This window comes from Solanum stenotomum, chromosome 12, assembly GCF_019186545.1.
Source record: "Solanum stenotomum isolate F172 chromosome 12, ASM1918654v1, whole genome shotgun sequence".
Classification (NCBI taxonomy): domain Eukaryota; kingdom Viridiplantae; phylum Streptophyta; class Magnoliopsida; order Solanales; family Solanaceae; genus Solanum; species Solanum stenotomum.
In genome coordinates this window covers 32,041,609-32,057,923 of record NC_064293.1, presented here as the reverse complement: position 1 = coordinate 32,057,923, position 16,315 = coordinate 32,041,609, and the positions used below count along the sequence as shown (strand labels likewise).

Genomic DNA, 16,315 nt, shown 5'->3' with positions numbered 1-16,315 from the left:
GGGGGGGGGGGAGAGAGAGGGGCATATGTGATTGATTTTTATTGGCTAATTTACATTTTAGGGTATAATGATAGAATTTTACATATGCAATATAGGGTACAGATGAACTGGCTGAGAGTATTAGATTATTATTTTTATTGTGATGTAGATTTTATTTCTTGATTCCTTAGTTAAATACTTAATGTAACTGTGAACGTACTCTGATTTTTTCTTCAAAATATGATCCAAATTTTATATTCTTATGCCCTAAAAAATAGAAATAAGAGATGTGTAAATCAATCGACTCATCAAGTTTTCATTTTATTCTTTTCTAAAGTCAATAAAATATATTATACATTTGTTTTGATTAACGACTTTTATTTTATGCTAAATTTGACAATTATTTGTTTCTTGCTAAATGTGACATTTATGTGTTGATACATATTCTATTAATAATGTATTGTGGTTGCTATTTTAATGTTTGCATATGCACGTATGATTTTTTTTTTAAGGTTTCTAAGTTCTAATAAATTTGTAACTTAGGGTTTAAGGATAGAATTTTACATGTGATTAAGAATTTAGGGATGTATTGACTGACGATGTTAGATCTTTTTCTATTATTGTAATGTGGATTTCATTTTTTGATTCTTTATTTGAAAATTAATTGTAATAGTGAACAATATCTTAAAAGGCATGGACATGAGGTGATCGAGGTGTTTTACACATGAGATAAGATGTAAGCTTCGAGGCACGGGGCATAAGTTCATAGATCTTTGAGGTGCATGTCTCATGGATCTTTAAATTTATAATTTTATTACTAAGAAACAAATAAAAAGTACAATTTTCAATAATTCTGTAATTTTTAAAAATAAATCAAATAACATGGAAAACATATTATAGTTATGTATCTAAGAAAGGTAACAACACAAAAAATAATAATGCCAAGATAATTTTTAAAATAAAATCATCATCCATCTCCACATCTACTGACTACTAGTCTTTTCTATCCACAACTAATATTTGCACCGACTATTGTTTATATGTTTCAAAAGAAGGAAATGATAAAAAGTGTAAAAGTAATGACAATAAATCTATATTTATATATAATATAAAGCTAGATATTAAAAAAGTGATGTAGCACTTCTCTTTGGCCAAGAATTCGATTTATCTTTTTTCTCAATGTTTTGATAATTTTTCATATATTTCTGCTTACTTAATACTTATTATTGTACAAAAAACAAATATATCAATAACTACTTCTTTATTCATTGTTATACTTAAATGTCTCAAAAATTATTTCTACTCACTATTATTCTTTATTTTAGATTATTATTTTTTAATCTCAATATTAACTACTCCACCCTTTCAAGATAAGTTTTTTTTCCATTTTTTTTTCCTTCTTCAATTTATTAAACACAATAGAGTAATACAAAAAAGAAGAGACGGATTTGCTTGCTTTTCCTAATAAAATTGATACACCCAACAAATGTTGGATAGCTCATGAGTTTTTTTTTTGTCTTTATTATTTATTTTTTCTTCTTTTATTTATTTTAAAATTTTCACCTCCATAACTTATACCTAATGAACTTCTACATTTAATAATATCATTAACTCATTTTCTTTAAGTTTTCATATTCATAATTCCCAACTATTTAATTTCAAAATTTAAGATACTTTATTGTATTCCTTCAATTTTATCTATCTAATTTCACATTTTTTGTTTCATAAGACTCCCACCCAATATTATTATTTTTATTCCATATTTGAAGTAGTGATGTCCTTATATTATTGTGGTAGCATCAGATTTATGTTTTAGTTTGACTCCATGAAAAAGGCTCTTGGATATTGATAAAAGGAGAGTTGGAAAAAAGCTCAAAAAATGTGCATTGATTATTATTTTTTTCATCTATCTTTTTATTATTAAGGTCTTAGAAAAATGTGCTGATATTTTTTTCATTTAGGCTCAAATTAATTATTTGTAACTTTGTCAAAAATCTGCAAACTACGCTAATCGATGTTTAAAGTTTACTATTGATGACTAAAAAAAGTTCATATTAAATATTAACATATGCACTTCTTAGATGTTTCTTATGGTGAAGAATCATTTACATTTTCTTTAAATTTGTTCATTTCTTCTACTTTACAAATATTACCAAAAAACAATATAGAAGATAAAGATAAAAATTAGAATAGAGATTTATTTAGATGATGATAAAAAATAAGAGGAAAAGATTTATTTAGATGAAAGTGAAAAATAAGATTAAAAACAAGGACAATGAAAAGAAACAAAAAATGATTAAACTAAAAATAGGAGGAAAAAGCGATACACATTTCTATTTCTTTTTCTTTTTGATATTTTATTTTTTTCTTAAAAAAAGGATCTGAAATATATCAGCATTTTGATCAAAATTACTATAATAATGCTAGCTGGATCTATTACCCTGCACTATTTAAAGTAGTGTATTTTAAATATCATATCAATTTTAACTATGTTTATATTTAAAATTATTACCTTTGTTTAAAATATCTACCAATAAATAATTTACAAATACTTGAACTTTGAGTACGTAAGTATAACATTATAAATAATGAGATTATATTAAGACACTTTTAAAATTTAAGCTCTAAAATAATAGTATGAAGGTTAATAAAATAAAAGTATGAAGCTTAATTGTCATTTTTTTTTTAAATCAACAGAAAAAAACGAAGAGAAAAGAGACGTATTAATTTTCATTACAGTACAAAACATCATTACTTAACATTTTCATTGCCAAAAATATGTCATAATTTATAAAGGCATTTGTTATTTTATATACATATTTATCACTAATTTACATTTAAAAGGGTTTATTTTTCTATTAATAATTTAATTTTAAAATATTTATTTTATTCTTAATAATATAATTTAAATCCACATGAATATCTATCCTTATTTTAGACTATAAATTTATTTATTTTTTACTTTTTCAAAAAAAAATGTGTCAAATAAAATTAACTCATACAAAATGAGACGGGAGAGAGTTTTTAAATAACATGTGTTATGTGTAGGTACGTAATCAGAGAGAAATTAATTAGTAGGACCCATTCGTCGTTACTTGCAGCTCTTCTTAATCCTGATTCCTCTTCCTTATCAACGTCACACACTCACTGTGAACTCGTAATCGTGTTCATAGAGCTAACCAATCGACAGAATTCAATCAACCAAATCAGATCGAACCGTGGGCATCTCGCCGGAAATAGATCTCCGTCTCCCGAATTCCGGCTCTTTCTCCTGGTATGTATTCTCAGTCTTCATTTTCGTTCTCCTTCACCTGAACGCGTCGGTGTATATTGGTGTGAGGACAAATTATGTGTATAATTTCTCCTTTCGCTAGATGTTCCTTGTATCATCACTACTTTTTGTTGTTTTATCTGTATTATTATTGTTATTATTAGTAGTAGCTTGTTTTGCTAGCTCATACAATGTGCTTACTTGGCTTCGTTCTTCTATTGTTTTTTTTTTATTATTATTGAGTTTTGTTGCTACTGCTTGCACTTTTTTGAGTTCGCTTATTATTGCGTTTCTTTCTGAATTGATTCAACATTAAGAAAATTTGATCGTTGAGGGCTTAGGACCGTTAATTTATTGCTTATTTTGTCACCAGATATTACCAGTTAGAAATATGTCCGATTATGTTAGTTCTATAATAAGGTGAAAGAAAATTTGCAGAATTTGAGTTTTTTGAAATGTTTCATAGAAGTTCTTTTGGTGAGTTGTGCGTTAACTGCAGGGTGCTGATTGGCAAATTGTGACCATGTATGCCCCTAAACATTAGCTTATTCCAGATAGTCTTATGGAGTTCCCTGGCTTAGCAGGATACTCTTATTATTTGCATCTGATAGATTGCCAAGTTGTATTTTGTGATCTGTACATCTCGTGCCTGCATTGGATGACTGTGAGTGGATATTTATTAAATTGACCATTAAAGGTTGTTTCATAGTGTGTGTTGCGGCAAGCTTTTTACCTTTTCATGGAATTCCATGCCATTAAAATTTCTAATTTCGTCGTTACATTCATCTTTTTGTAAAGTTCATAGAATCTGGGTTTACTTGTTCTAGTGCTTGATTTGATTTATCAGGTTGTTTTGATAGTGTCGTTAGAAAATGAAGACTCCTTCTGATATTAGTAAATTGACATTTGACACATTTATCTCCAGATTTTATCAGTCCATGTTTCTATAACGGCATAAGCAGAAACAAGGCTGGTGCATTACAATCATCTTTAAGGAATGAATACAGCCGTTGAGCTAAATTTTCACCTCGTACCTACACAAATCTCCTGGATCCAAGTTTATTGATTTTTGGATTTGAGAGAATTACATTGTAATATAGGGAGGTGCAGCCATTTGAATCGCCAAGTGACTTACAATGATGATCAGCAAAGAGCTTTTATTGACTTACTTTTATCTCCTTGTCTATATCGTGCTTTCATCAGGAGTTATTTTGTATAACAAGGTATGTGTCTTTTTCCAAGTATTTCATGATTGTCTTCGACTTCATTGGATTCATGGATTGTTCTTTGTCAGTTAGAATATGTTATGTCTATAGCTTAAATGCATTTAAGCAACCTCAGAAATAAAAGAAATAAAATAAAAAAAGGGAAAAAAGAAAACTACAATTATATTAAAATTGTGGTTCAGGCGATCTCTGAGAAGAACAACCAAAGTGACAAGCTGCTATCATTTATTGCCATGAGCTTCCAAGGAAACTTAGAGGGGCCAGGGGTCACTTACATTCTTAGGAAGCCAGAAGGAGGATAGTGAAACATGCAACTCTCTGCTGCTGGTCCAAAATCAACTGTCATAGCCATTCCTAACTGAATGGAGAAGGACACAAGTTTCATTATTTTCCATTCAACTAACCAAACACCATGAAGGGAAGAGCAAATTCTTTATGAGGAACCAATGTTTTTCATTTGGGAAATTATCTGAGACCGATGTCAGTGTGAGCAAGCTCTTACACGAGGCATTTTGTTAATAAAAAAGAAATGAATAATAAATAGGGTGATATGAAAACCAATGATGTAGACGCTGAGCATTGTTGATTCAGATTTGGTCTCATTTGGTAGTAGAAGGTAGAAAATTCTTGTTCAACTGTTTTGTAATGTTTGTTTGTAATGCATAAACTATGAGGCTATATTATTCCTGTAGAATAAGGTGCACATGTTTCAAATTTCCACTTCCTCACTCCACTGCACCTTCCACACTCCACTGTACCCTTGCTGCATAAGCAGACTACTGTCTTGGCTTTTCCAATAGCATGCATTATAGGAGTGAGCACACAGCAGGGCTTGACTTACAAACTTCATTTGTTCAAAACACATCCCAATTGATTTGTATGTATCTGGCCTTCTACTCCACCACCACAGCTGGCACAGGTCTTGGTGGGTGTTTGCTTTTTTCTTTTTCTTTTTTTACCAGTCTGTATATGTTGCATTGTAAGCTTCGGGAGAAGTTTCTGTTCGATACATTTTATCTCTGACTTAGTTGTAATTCTTTTACTTTGAAATATCATCAATACAAACTAACGATTTTCTTCTGCCATTTATATTATGTTCTTGCAGTGGGTACTTTCACCAAAATATTTCAATTTCCCACTCCCAATTACACTTACCATGATACATATGGGCTTTTCAGGCTTAGTGGCTTTCTTTCTTATCCGTGTCTTCAAGGTATGGTAGTTAAGAATTACTGAATTACGTTGACATTTTTCTTGTACACTCTCATATTTGCTCTTCTGGATGATGACTTCTTGCTACTCAATTATTGTTGACATTGTTGTCGAAATGCTTGCTATCTGAGATTGCTAGGTATAAGTTGGCATTTCTACCAGGTTGCTTTCAGTAGGTTAGCATGTTATACACAATTGATATGATCCATGTGTTAAAACTTAAAAGCTCCAGGATTTTCTTCAGATCTTGTCACAATATTATTTTGTTCTGATGTTGTTATTTCATTGATATTATTGTATCTATAAATACACCATGATCATTCAGCATCCTGATAACATCATATTGTCTAATCAAACTTTAGTCATAGCAGCATAAAAGTCTCCCACCCCACCCCTACCCCCACCCCCATACACACACGCAAAATACTTTTGGCTTCTTCATTAACTGCTGAATGACTTGTAATTTCTTGAGTAGTTATCAGATACTCCTTTTGGTCCTTTTTATTTTTCACTTCAGGTAAAAGAATTTGGTCCAAAATATTTGTCACTTCGGAAAACCAAGAAGACATTAATTATTTTCTTCCAATTGGGCCCTTACTACTCCAATAAGGCATGCAGTCATTAATTACTCAAAGATAAAGGTGATTTAGTCAAATACCCCTTATGATTAATGCTATTAAATAGTTTTCTTAATGAGTGTGCTAATACCTTAAATGTCAAAGAAAAAGGACTCTAGGGAGTAGAAGATAAAGGTTAAGCATTTCCGTCTCTCTCTTTAATGCATTTGTGTTGCCCTGCGAGAATAGAAGTGCCTTGCCTAGTGTCTTTTCCTATTAAAACATTCATAATTATTATCAGCAGCTTGTTACAATACTTTGACAAGTAGAAAAACTATTTCCATTGAATTATTTTTAGGGATCTAGACAAGAAGCCTGGCAATTGTTTTACTCTGATTCGGCAGTTTGGTGATCCTATATAAATCTTACATGAGTAATTTTTTTGCCAAACAAAAGCCAAGCAACTCATGGAATTAGGGTCTAATGCTGTATGCTAATTTGAAAGAAAAATTCTTGGACAGATTTTGACTACGTTAGATTCATCTGAGCGCTTATTGGTCTATTTTGAGGTTCATCCCTAGTCACTCTTCATCAGGATCTTTAACAATGTTGATGAATTCAATCTTTGTTTGAGGAAACTACTGTGCTGGTGATAATTTATCCTCTTTTTGCACTGCTCTTTGGCCTTGGAGAGATGCTTGTGGCCATGCAAATGAACTTCCATGGAGATTTTGTTAAGTCTCTGTTTGTGTACTAAAAGTTATGGGTGTATGGTCATCTTTAGCTTCTGATTTTGGTTCATTTCTTACATTGTCTGAATTGGAAAATTAATTTTTCATCTCTGATCTTAGTGCTTTGATTCTTGTATTAAGTTTCATCTAGCTTTCCTTTTAATTCATGATTATCTTTTGCAGGTTGTGTCACCTGTCAAGATGACTCTTGAAATGTGAGAATTGCCTACTTTAACTGCTTTTACTTTGAAACTTATCATTGTTCTCATGTCTCGATTTATTATCGAATTTGCAGATATGCAACGTGCGTTATTCCAATCAGTGCTTTCTTTGCTGCAAGTCTTTGGTGAGCTCTCTACTTTGAGGAGCTAGAATACTTGTTGGCTTTTCTTACGGATTCTGTCTTTCATGATCACTTGTGACTTGTTGGTATTTATTCGTTTGAAAATTGGAGAGATTCCTATTAGACACACACTGAATATTTTTCTTCATATTCAGCTACAGCTTAATATAATGTGCTACTAACAATGTTTTTTCATAAAGTTTGACACTTTTGACTATTGATCTTCCATACGTAGATACATCACTATTTCACTCTGGGTTGGTCAGGTGGAATGGAGGTCAATAATCTGAACTAATTGAAGATTTCCCCTAATTATGAAAGCTTCCGTATCTGCAGTGCCATCCTTTACATGGCTGATCAGTTTCTCTCATTGTCTGATCAAACCTAAAATTGATGTTTCCTAACCTTTGGACATTGCTTGAGCTCACATTTCACGTTTTCCCCACAAAACAAGGACAACATGCACATACTAGCAGAAATGTTCAACATTAAGAACAATGAGATTTTGAATCTTTGGCTTAAATTGCTAAACTGCTTTACATGCTGAGAGTGACCTAGAAATAAAATGAGACTTTCTCTTTGTACTGGCTATCTCCTGGATGCTTTCATTAATAATAATTTACAGTTATAAATAGAAAAGGCCCATATCTGCTCAATTGTTATCAATACAGATGGAATCAATCTACTCACATTGTTATTGTTTAGTTCTCTTTTGCTGATAACACAAAAGTCCTTTTTTTGGTATCCTTGTAGCTCATTTTTAAAACTGTGTTAAAAAATGTAGGCATTTCATATTTCAGGTAAATGTGAATAGTAATAGTTGATTTCAGATTTCAGAATTTTCCTACACCTTTCTACTTGTTTATGTTGGTGGGTGGATTATTTAGCTTCTCGTGATCCTTTCTTTGCCACTTCTTATTTCTGTACTAAAATAAAGATGAAAGTAAACCTAGGCCAGAAATTGGGATGATGATAAAAATGGTGGACACCTCCATCTGTGGGTCATCACTTTTTTAGAGATGACTATAGGATGGGTAATATGCATGCTCCCTGCCCTGCATTGTACCTGTCTCATACCACAGCGAGAATTTTCTGCTAACCTCTGCTGACCCTGCAATCCCATATGGGGGTTTGTCTTATAACAAAGGGGGTAATCTCTTCTTTGATGTGTGCTATATTATTGTGTCCTATTCCTTAAGGAGTGATCCGGGAATGAGCCAAATGGCGATACCCCGCAAAAGAAAGGGGTCTTTTCATACTCAAATGCATATAACCCAATTGAGACATTGTAGAATAGGCTAAACCTCTCTTAATGTCTTTTTTGAGCAAGAGCTAAAGTAGCTCCTAATAATACTGTTATTGTTCTTATAACCGCGATCAGATACATTGTGTAAGGTACAAATCTGAAAAAGAGGAAGAAACCATGCTACAAGAAAAATTCCTGGTGCTTTTAATTTTTTATTAATATTTCTTTTTCAATTTTGATATTTTTCTTTGATCTTTTCTAAATCTTCTCCCACAAATAATTTTTCCAATTTCAAGGTATTTTCTTAAAAGATAAAGAACTGTATGCTTATGTGTTTAGGCAAACCATGTACTGCATTACCTGCCCCGCGAATCACTCTTCATACCTATTGTATCCTGCCCCCAGAAGACAAAAAGAAAAGTTAAATGTAGCATCCTGTGCGATTGCCATCTATTATTCTCTGTCTGGCAGTGTAATTGATCTTTAACTTCCTTGTCTCCTTGTTCCTCACACTCGAGGTTCTTAATTTCTAGGAGAGAATTATGGTTGCGGATGATTTCTGTTTCAGTTAGTGAGTTGAGGCTATGAGGTTAAAATAAGTTTATCTCTGAAAGGTGCATATTTTGTGCTCACAGGTTTGGCAACACCGCATATTTGTTCATTTCAGTGGCCTTCATCCAGATGCTCAAAGCTCTGAGTATGTCCATATACTGTATTCTTTTCTAGTTACAAATTCCTGTGCCTGGGAATCTACTGAATGGCTGTAGCTTTCTCTGTATTGAAATGACAGTGCCGGTGGCCACCTTTTTCATGGCTGTTATTTGTGGAACTGACAAACTAAGATGCGATGTATTCTTGAACATGTTTTTGGTCAGTGTTGGTGTTGTAATATCCTCCTATGGGGAAATTCACTTCAATGTAGTGGGTACAGTTTACCAGGTGACTGGGATATTTGCTGAGGCTCTTAGGCTGGTGTTAACTCAAGTTCTTCTCCAGAAGAAAGGATTAACACTCAATCCTATCACCAGTTTATATTACATAGCTCCATGCAGGTATTCTTCAATCTTCTAAGGTTGACTTATCTGTTTACATTTGGTCAAGCCCATGCTTTGTTCCAGTCTATATGATGAGTGAGAACTTGGCTGTAAATGATTCCAAGCCTCCCCTGTGTTCACCACACACTCTGGAATCAGAGGGAAAAAGATAGCAGGGAATAGGACCTTCCTTAGATTGGTATCTTTTAATGGGTTGGAGTAACTTCTTGATTGCTCCCGACTACAGTAACTGCTGATACATTCATATCATCCTACTGCCCTAAAGTCTGTTGAAATGTGAATCACATTATCTAAAAGCTTAAGCTGTTAGAGGAAGGATAATTTTATAGACTTATTTATTTTAGTTGTGCAGTAGAATCAGATATAACAGACGTTGAACCTTGACATTAGACCGGATCATTCAATTGTTACAATCTGCATAAACAATTGTAAACAAAGTTGAAAGGTCTTGTGTCATGGTTGGTAGTAAACTTGGTATAGAAAAATGATGGATTTTATTATTAACTGTCATTTTCTGCTATCTTGCCAAAGTAGATATATTATATGTGTTTATAAACAACAACAATGTTAAAACTTTAATAGATCGTCTGGTTCCAACAGCATGTGTGTGCTGCTTCTGGGTGACTATGGCACTCTGCCTCATAACTTTTTACCGCATTTTTTTCCTATTATCTACATAGGAACATATAAAATAAGGCAATCTAATATTTTCTTGCTTTATTTCTAAAAGGATATGGTTGTACATTGCTTTATTCACTTTAGAACTCCATGCTTCGTGATGGATAGGCTTGCAACAATAGGGTTATATGTCTTATACCATAACTTGGATAATATACATTTTTATTTTTTTTTGATAACCGAGAAATCCGTTTGTGACCTACCCTTTGGACCAATCACAGCCTTCTAAACTCGGTGGATAATGGGCCCGCCCCTCTACCCTTCTCCACTTAAATGATAATATACTTTTAAGAAACAAGAGATATTATCATTAAATTTCTGTTAATATGTTCTCCTGTGTATAAATCTTTCCTGCATGCCATGCATAACAGGTATATCTTGGCATGTATGAAGTCAAAAAAGTGTTGATGTTGACAAGGTGGATAGCTACTTGCTAGTTTGATTGTTGCAGTTTTGGTAACTGTTATATGAATGGTTTCCTCTATTCATAGAGATAGAAGGTTTATCTGTATGCTGTGATATGCAATGGTTGTTTTATATATTTGCTTACATTTTCCTCCAAAGTGAGGTAGTTTCTATAAACTACAGGTTTCAAAGGCAAACATTTTATGTTTTCGCAATGAGTGAGTAATTCCCTGTATTTTAAAATGTCTGTCTTCAGTTGTCTAGAGTCTCATGCAAGTGAATATTGTGCTGATTATTGAGGTACTCATCATTTTATGTTTATTATGCAGCTTCGTCTTTCTTTTTATTCCATGGTATCTTCTGGAGAAGCCTGAAATGGAAGTCACGCAGATCCAATTCAATTTTTGGATTTTCTTTTCAAATGCACTTTGTGCCCTTGCTTTGAATTTCTCAATTTTCTTAGTGATTGGTAGAACTGGTGCTGTAACCATTCGAGTGGCTGGTGTCTTGAAAGATTGGATATTAATTGCCCTTTCGACCTTAATTTTTCCGGAGTCAACAATTACCACTCTTAACATTACAGGCTATGCCATAGGTAAGCATATTTTTCCTTATTTATGGGAACTCTATGCTAACATGCACCATATTGATGAAATTTTGTTTTGTATAGCATTATGTGGTGTCGTGATGTATAACTACTTGAAGATCAAGGACGTACGAGCATCCCAGCTTCCTGTAGATACTATGTTAGATCGAACAGCTAAGGTCAGATTTTGTTCTGACTTTCAGACTATGGCTTCGTTTTTCAGTTTTTGTATTTCATTTTTTTCCATTCCTGGTTTGTTTTCTGATTTTCCAATAGGAACATAAGCATATCTGAATGCTTCTTTTGTTTCTTAGGGAGTTGGTGTTTCTTGTTTCAAGCAGCAAAATTAAAATTTAAAACAGTTAACATCCTATTGTGTTTACAAGAGAAAAGCTGCATTATAAATATTTCATATGTAACAGATGCTGATAGTCACTAATTGCAGCAAAGGATAAGCTTACTATATATCTTTTGCATCTCCCACTTTTTCCCCCCTCCTGATTGAGGTCAAGATTATTATTGGCTTCCTCTATTGTTTTTAGGCCATATCAATTCATGTTTTGTGTGGGTCAAGGGTGGATTTTCTAACCCAATTGTTTGCCGTGCTCGTCATATTTGAAATGAAAGAAGCTGAAAAGAAATGTATCTGATTAAGTCACATGCATCCTAGGGTGTAGCATAGCAGTCAATGAAGTTGGTGAAAACCATGTGAGATATGAGTTCAAGTTTCAGCGAAGAAAAACACTAGGTGATTTCATTCCGACCTGCCTCAGTGTTGGTACACAGAGTTCCAGCATACGTAGTAGTGGGAGGTAGTATGTGCATAGTTCCTGGTGAAACAGTCGAGGTACACTATTTAATATTTGACTGTACATTTTGGGTGTTGGCCTGGACACCAACGTTATTAGAAAAGGAGATCACCTGACTACTTAATTGACTGTCTTTCAGTGTTGTTAAAGGATCATTTAAAGATGGCTTAAGCCCTGAAGTTCAAAAAGCTCGGATAAGACATTGTGTCGCTTAAGCTGTGCTTCAGTGTGGGCCATGCACTAAGTCGTGCCCATGAGTTCTATCTCGAATCGAGCGATACTGAACAACAAATAAAATTGGTAACTGAGTGTATTAGTTAAGGAGAGCATTATAAATGCATTTGTTACCTTTTTCTTGAACTACATATATACTTCTTTTTGTTCTCCCCTTAATTGCACGTTTTCTTACTAAAGCCCACGCTTGATTGTGCTTAAAGTCCCAATAGACCTAGAGTGCTTCTTAAAGCTTTTCTCCTGTGACAACACTGTTGTCTTTGTTAATCGTGAGAGTTCAACTTTCATATGATTTTCCTTGGGAAGATTGTTGTACTATTATAAGTATGTCTTACCTGTACTTAACCTCTACAGGAGCTTAAGATGGAGAAGAAGTCATCTCATCTGTACTTGCCAGATGACAATGCTGATCTTGGGGAAAACAGTACAAAGAATGGCTCTTCAGATCCAATGGTGGATGAGGAAGCACCTTTAACACCATCAACTAGGATCTCTCATCTTGGGCGAAGCAACCTCTCGTCGTGAGCATTATAAGTTTCTTCAAATCACATTTTTTGGTGCAGTTTCAGTTGTCAGATTATAGATCAAACAGATTGAAGAGAGCAGGTCTTGTATACACCATCCCACCATTTTGCCAGGAGTTGCATTTCTTTGCAAAGTGTTAGTGCTATTAATTCTTGTAAGGTCATATGTTGTAATATTTTAGGGCTATTGACGTTCAACAAACTGTTATTCTTTTATTCACATTACACACTCAAGCATATATGCATATTGTCTTCATACATGCAAATTGGGTCGTGCCTATGCAATCAAGAGTTTGAATGTGTTTCAGCTGAAAAGCCCGGTATTTACCCAAAGTAATTACTGTCATAGAAGACAGGGCAACCAGACCATTTTTCTTACAATCTATCTCCATGGAAAAATTAGCCCATAAAAATATGACCAGTCTGATTCATCCCTACCTGCTCATTTGACACCCCTTGTCAATGCTATTGAAATAGTGATTTGAAAGTGTCGTTCAACTTTAAATGCTCTTTTTTTCTTCTAGTCAGTAGTCACAAAATTTTAGCTATTGTGTACTTTTTCAAGAAAACTATAACTATTCAAATACAATAGTTATAGTTTGTGGCTATAACTATAACTATTCTCTCAATTACATGAGTTGAAAAGTGGCTATTTGTGAATTTAATCCCCATTTTATTAAATATCCCAGTTGTAGCTTCAAATGTAAATGTTTGTGGCTTTGTCTCAAGTGGATTAAATACTCGGCCCAGAATTTCCCAAGCCTGCACAACTTAACTGATTTGGAAAACACAGGAACAGTATGGATATATATATATATAGAGAGAGAGAGAGATGAGGCTGAAAACCATCATCTTATCTACAACCATCTCATAAAAAAAAATTGAAGAAATGCAACCATTCTGATATGTTGTTAACTAGTCATTATTGTTCAAAAATAGCAACTCATGGAGGCACATTTGTGGTGCAATAAAACGTACAATTGTATAGGTAAGTTCCCACTGAAATCCTTGCACTTCTTCCTGTTTTTATGCAACAAGATAGAACCTCTATTGATTTTGGAAATGGGTTGTTGTCTCCAGACCCAGAGACGGATATACCTTGCCCTAAGCAATGTCAGAGATATTGACTCATCGATTTTTTTTACTAGATATGTATTCATATATCACAAGTAAAATGAAAAGATAGGTTATAATATGAAAAATGACCCTTATTATAATGATTTATTCAATTTTTCACTTCTTCAAATCTTGACACCATTTATGAAAAAATTCTGTGTATGCCACTAATTGTGATCTCTTGCTACGCGTAGCAATCTTCACTATCTATGCTTAGCTTTTTGAGTTGAGATGGATCTAAAGTTCGTTTTCTTGATTGTTAAGACGCATTCCTATATATTCTTGAATTTTAAAATGAATTATTATCTCATTATACGATCTTGTGATAATTCTCACTTTGTGAACATCCCAAAAAATGAAAAAGGACCTTGTAGTAAAGTAAAGTAGACAAAATGTTTTAGTAATTGTTACTTATATTTCATATGGCAGGGACAGAAACATGGAGAGTTCAATATCCGCTCCAAATTTTACATACATGTAATTGGCAGCAACATATTTTTCAGCCTTTTAATTCCTCATTTTCCCACAGTGTGACTTGTAGACGCATCCACCTCAATGGAATAAAGGTATCTTTGTCTAAAGTACGCGAAATTCACAATATTTGTCTTTCCTTAATAGTTTGGTTCAATCATATTTTTATCGTCATTTAATTGGATCAAAATATCTTTATTTCACACGAAACTTAACCGAGCATAGCCAGAAGACTAATAAGAACATATTTGAACCTACACACATATTATTAGTCCAATTTAATTCCTAAATGCAACTACGCAACAGCTTGTGAAGTTGTATTTATGAAGCAACTTGATTATATTATAGTGAATTTTCTTACCAATGTAAGGCATAAATCACATAGATCACATTCTGAGTAATTTTTAAATAACTTTACATGTCATTTTGTACAATTTAAATTAGAAATTCTACGTAAAGATGTAACAAACATAATGTCAATAAACAAGAAAATACATTACATTGCTTCAAACCACAAAATATCTTTATATTCAATTAAACCACCAAATTCCATTAGATTCCATCAACTTCCCTAACACGCTCTTAATGTGACCGACCTGATAGTGTGAAAATTATTTAAAACTTGGACTTCTATTCATCTATCTATTATATATAGGTTAAGCAACACTTCACTTTCTTAATTGTCTCAATTCTTTTTTCTGTGCAAAATAAAATAATCAGACATTGGCTACAAGAAGGAGAAGATCAAACATAGAGACAGACACTTATGTACTAATGGAACCTGGAAAGTCAGAGGAATTTGTTACTGAGGAAGAATTAAGAGACAAGTTAAAGAGTTGGTTAGAAAATTGGCCAGGCAAAACACTGCCACCAGATCTTGCAAGATTTGAAGATACTGATGATGCAGTTGAATACTTAGTAAAATCTGTTTGTGAACTTGAAATTGATGGAGATGTTGGTTCCCTTCAATGGTACCAAGTTCGTTTGCAACAAGACATGCCATGACTAGGGACCATTTCTCGATTTGTGTGTGATCCTTTTGTGCGAGGGTCATACTAATCTTCTTTGTAACGTTTCAATTTTATCAGATGTTTCTGAAGGAACAAATGACTAGTCAATAAACTCAAACATATAGATATTGTCAATGCAGAGATTAGTTATATTATGCAAGATTTAGTTATTCATATAGTATTATGTAGGATTGTAAAATGGTAACAAAATATCGAACTTAATGTGCTGAATGCTACATAGCAACTAAAATGCTACCAAATATGATAAGACTGATTTAGTACTTGTTTATTAGTCATTGGAATGGAAGCTTAATATAACTAATTGTTGCTATATATATGGGGGAGATATTAACTAATTCTCTTGTTAGTTCTATTACTTTCTGAGTTTACATTTATTTACTCAGTGTATTAAAAATAATATTTTTTTACTTGTGTTTTTAGTAAATTAAAAACAAAAAGGGGATTATTTTTTAAAAAATTCTACCCTTAGCATTTGATAACCATTTCCCAAACTTACTGCTAGACTCGATTATTAATAGCTAAATTTGGATTTTCAAATCATAGTTAGTAAGAAAACTTAGTAAAATAAGTATTTAGTTATTATTCTTTTAAGGGTGCGGAAAATACAAATTAAACAAGTAAAAGGTAACAGAGGGGAAAATAATATTTTGAAAGAGCTTTTTTGGTTTTATCGTCTTTGTTGAGATTTGCCCCACCGCATGAGATTTGTCTAAACTTAGCATTGAAGTTTACCTTTCTTTTCCAAGATCTGCAGAAATCCAGTTGAACTCTGACTCACTATCGACAAGGTTGACACAAAATTAGTTCTGATACTGTTTTTTTCAGCTCAGCTCATCAATGA

The 16,315-nt window shown here is 33.0% G+C and overlaps 2 protein-coding genes and 1 non-coding gene across 4 annotated transcripts; 2 read left to right on the top strand and 1 right to left on the bottom strand.

Annotated features, from left to right (window-relative positions):
* The first annotated feature begins 3,079 nt into the window (after positions 1 to 3,079).
* Positions 3,080 to 13,114, top strand: LOC125848372 (probable sugar phosphate/phosphate translocator At3g17430). The gene is made up of 10 exons (XM_049528224.1): positions 3,080 to 3,253; positions 4,176 to 4,473; positions 5,582 to 5,689; positions 7,160 to 7,191; positions 7,272 to 7,322; positions 9,201 to 9,262; positions 9,356 to 9,617; positions 11,033 to 11,298; positions 11,374 to 11,468; positions 12,687 to 13,114. The coding sequence occupies exons 2-10, from the start codon at positions 4,387 to 4,389 to the stop codon at positions 12,855 to 12,857; spliced, it is 1,134 nt and encodes a 377-aa protein (XP_049384181.1). The 5' UTR covers positions 3,080 to 3,253; positions 4,176 to 4,386; the 3' UTR covers positions 12,858 to 13,114.
* A 582-nt stretch (positions 13,115 to 13,696) lies between these two features.
* LOC125848090 (protein CHLORORESPIRATORY REDUCTION 7, chloroplastic) lies at positions 13,697 to 15,581 on the top strand. Of its 2 annotated transcripts, none has more exons than XM_049527893.1 (3): positions 13,697 to 13,844; positions 14,408 to 14,538; positions 15,164 to 15,581. In XM_049527893.1, the coding sequence occupies exons 1-3, from the start codon at positions 13,802 to 13,804 to the stop codon at positions 15,446 to 15,448; spliced, it is 459 nt and encodes a 152-aa protein (XP_049383850.1). In that variant the 5' UTR covers positions 13,697 to 13,801; the 3' UTR covers positions 15,449 to 15,581. The 2 variants fall into 2 exon arrangements, with proteins under 2 accessions (XP_049383850.1, XP_049383849.1); XM_049527892.1 differs by having other exon boundaries at positions 14,402 to 14,538.
* On the bottom strand, positions 15,445 to 15,547 carry LOC125849599 (U6 spliceosomal RNA). The gene has a single exon (XR_007444676.1). It is a non-coding gene; the product is annotated as a U6 spliceosomal RNA (small nuclear RNA).
* Positions 15,582 to 16,315: the final 734 nt, after the last annotated feature.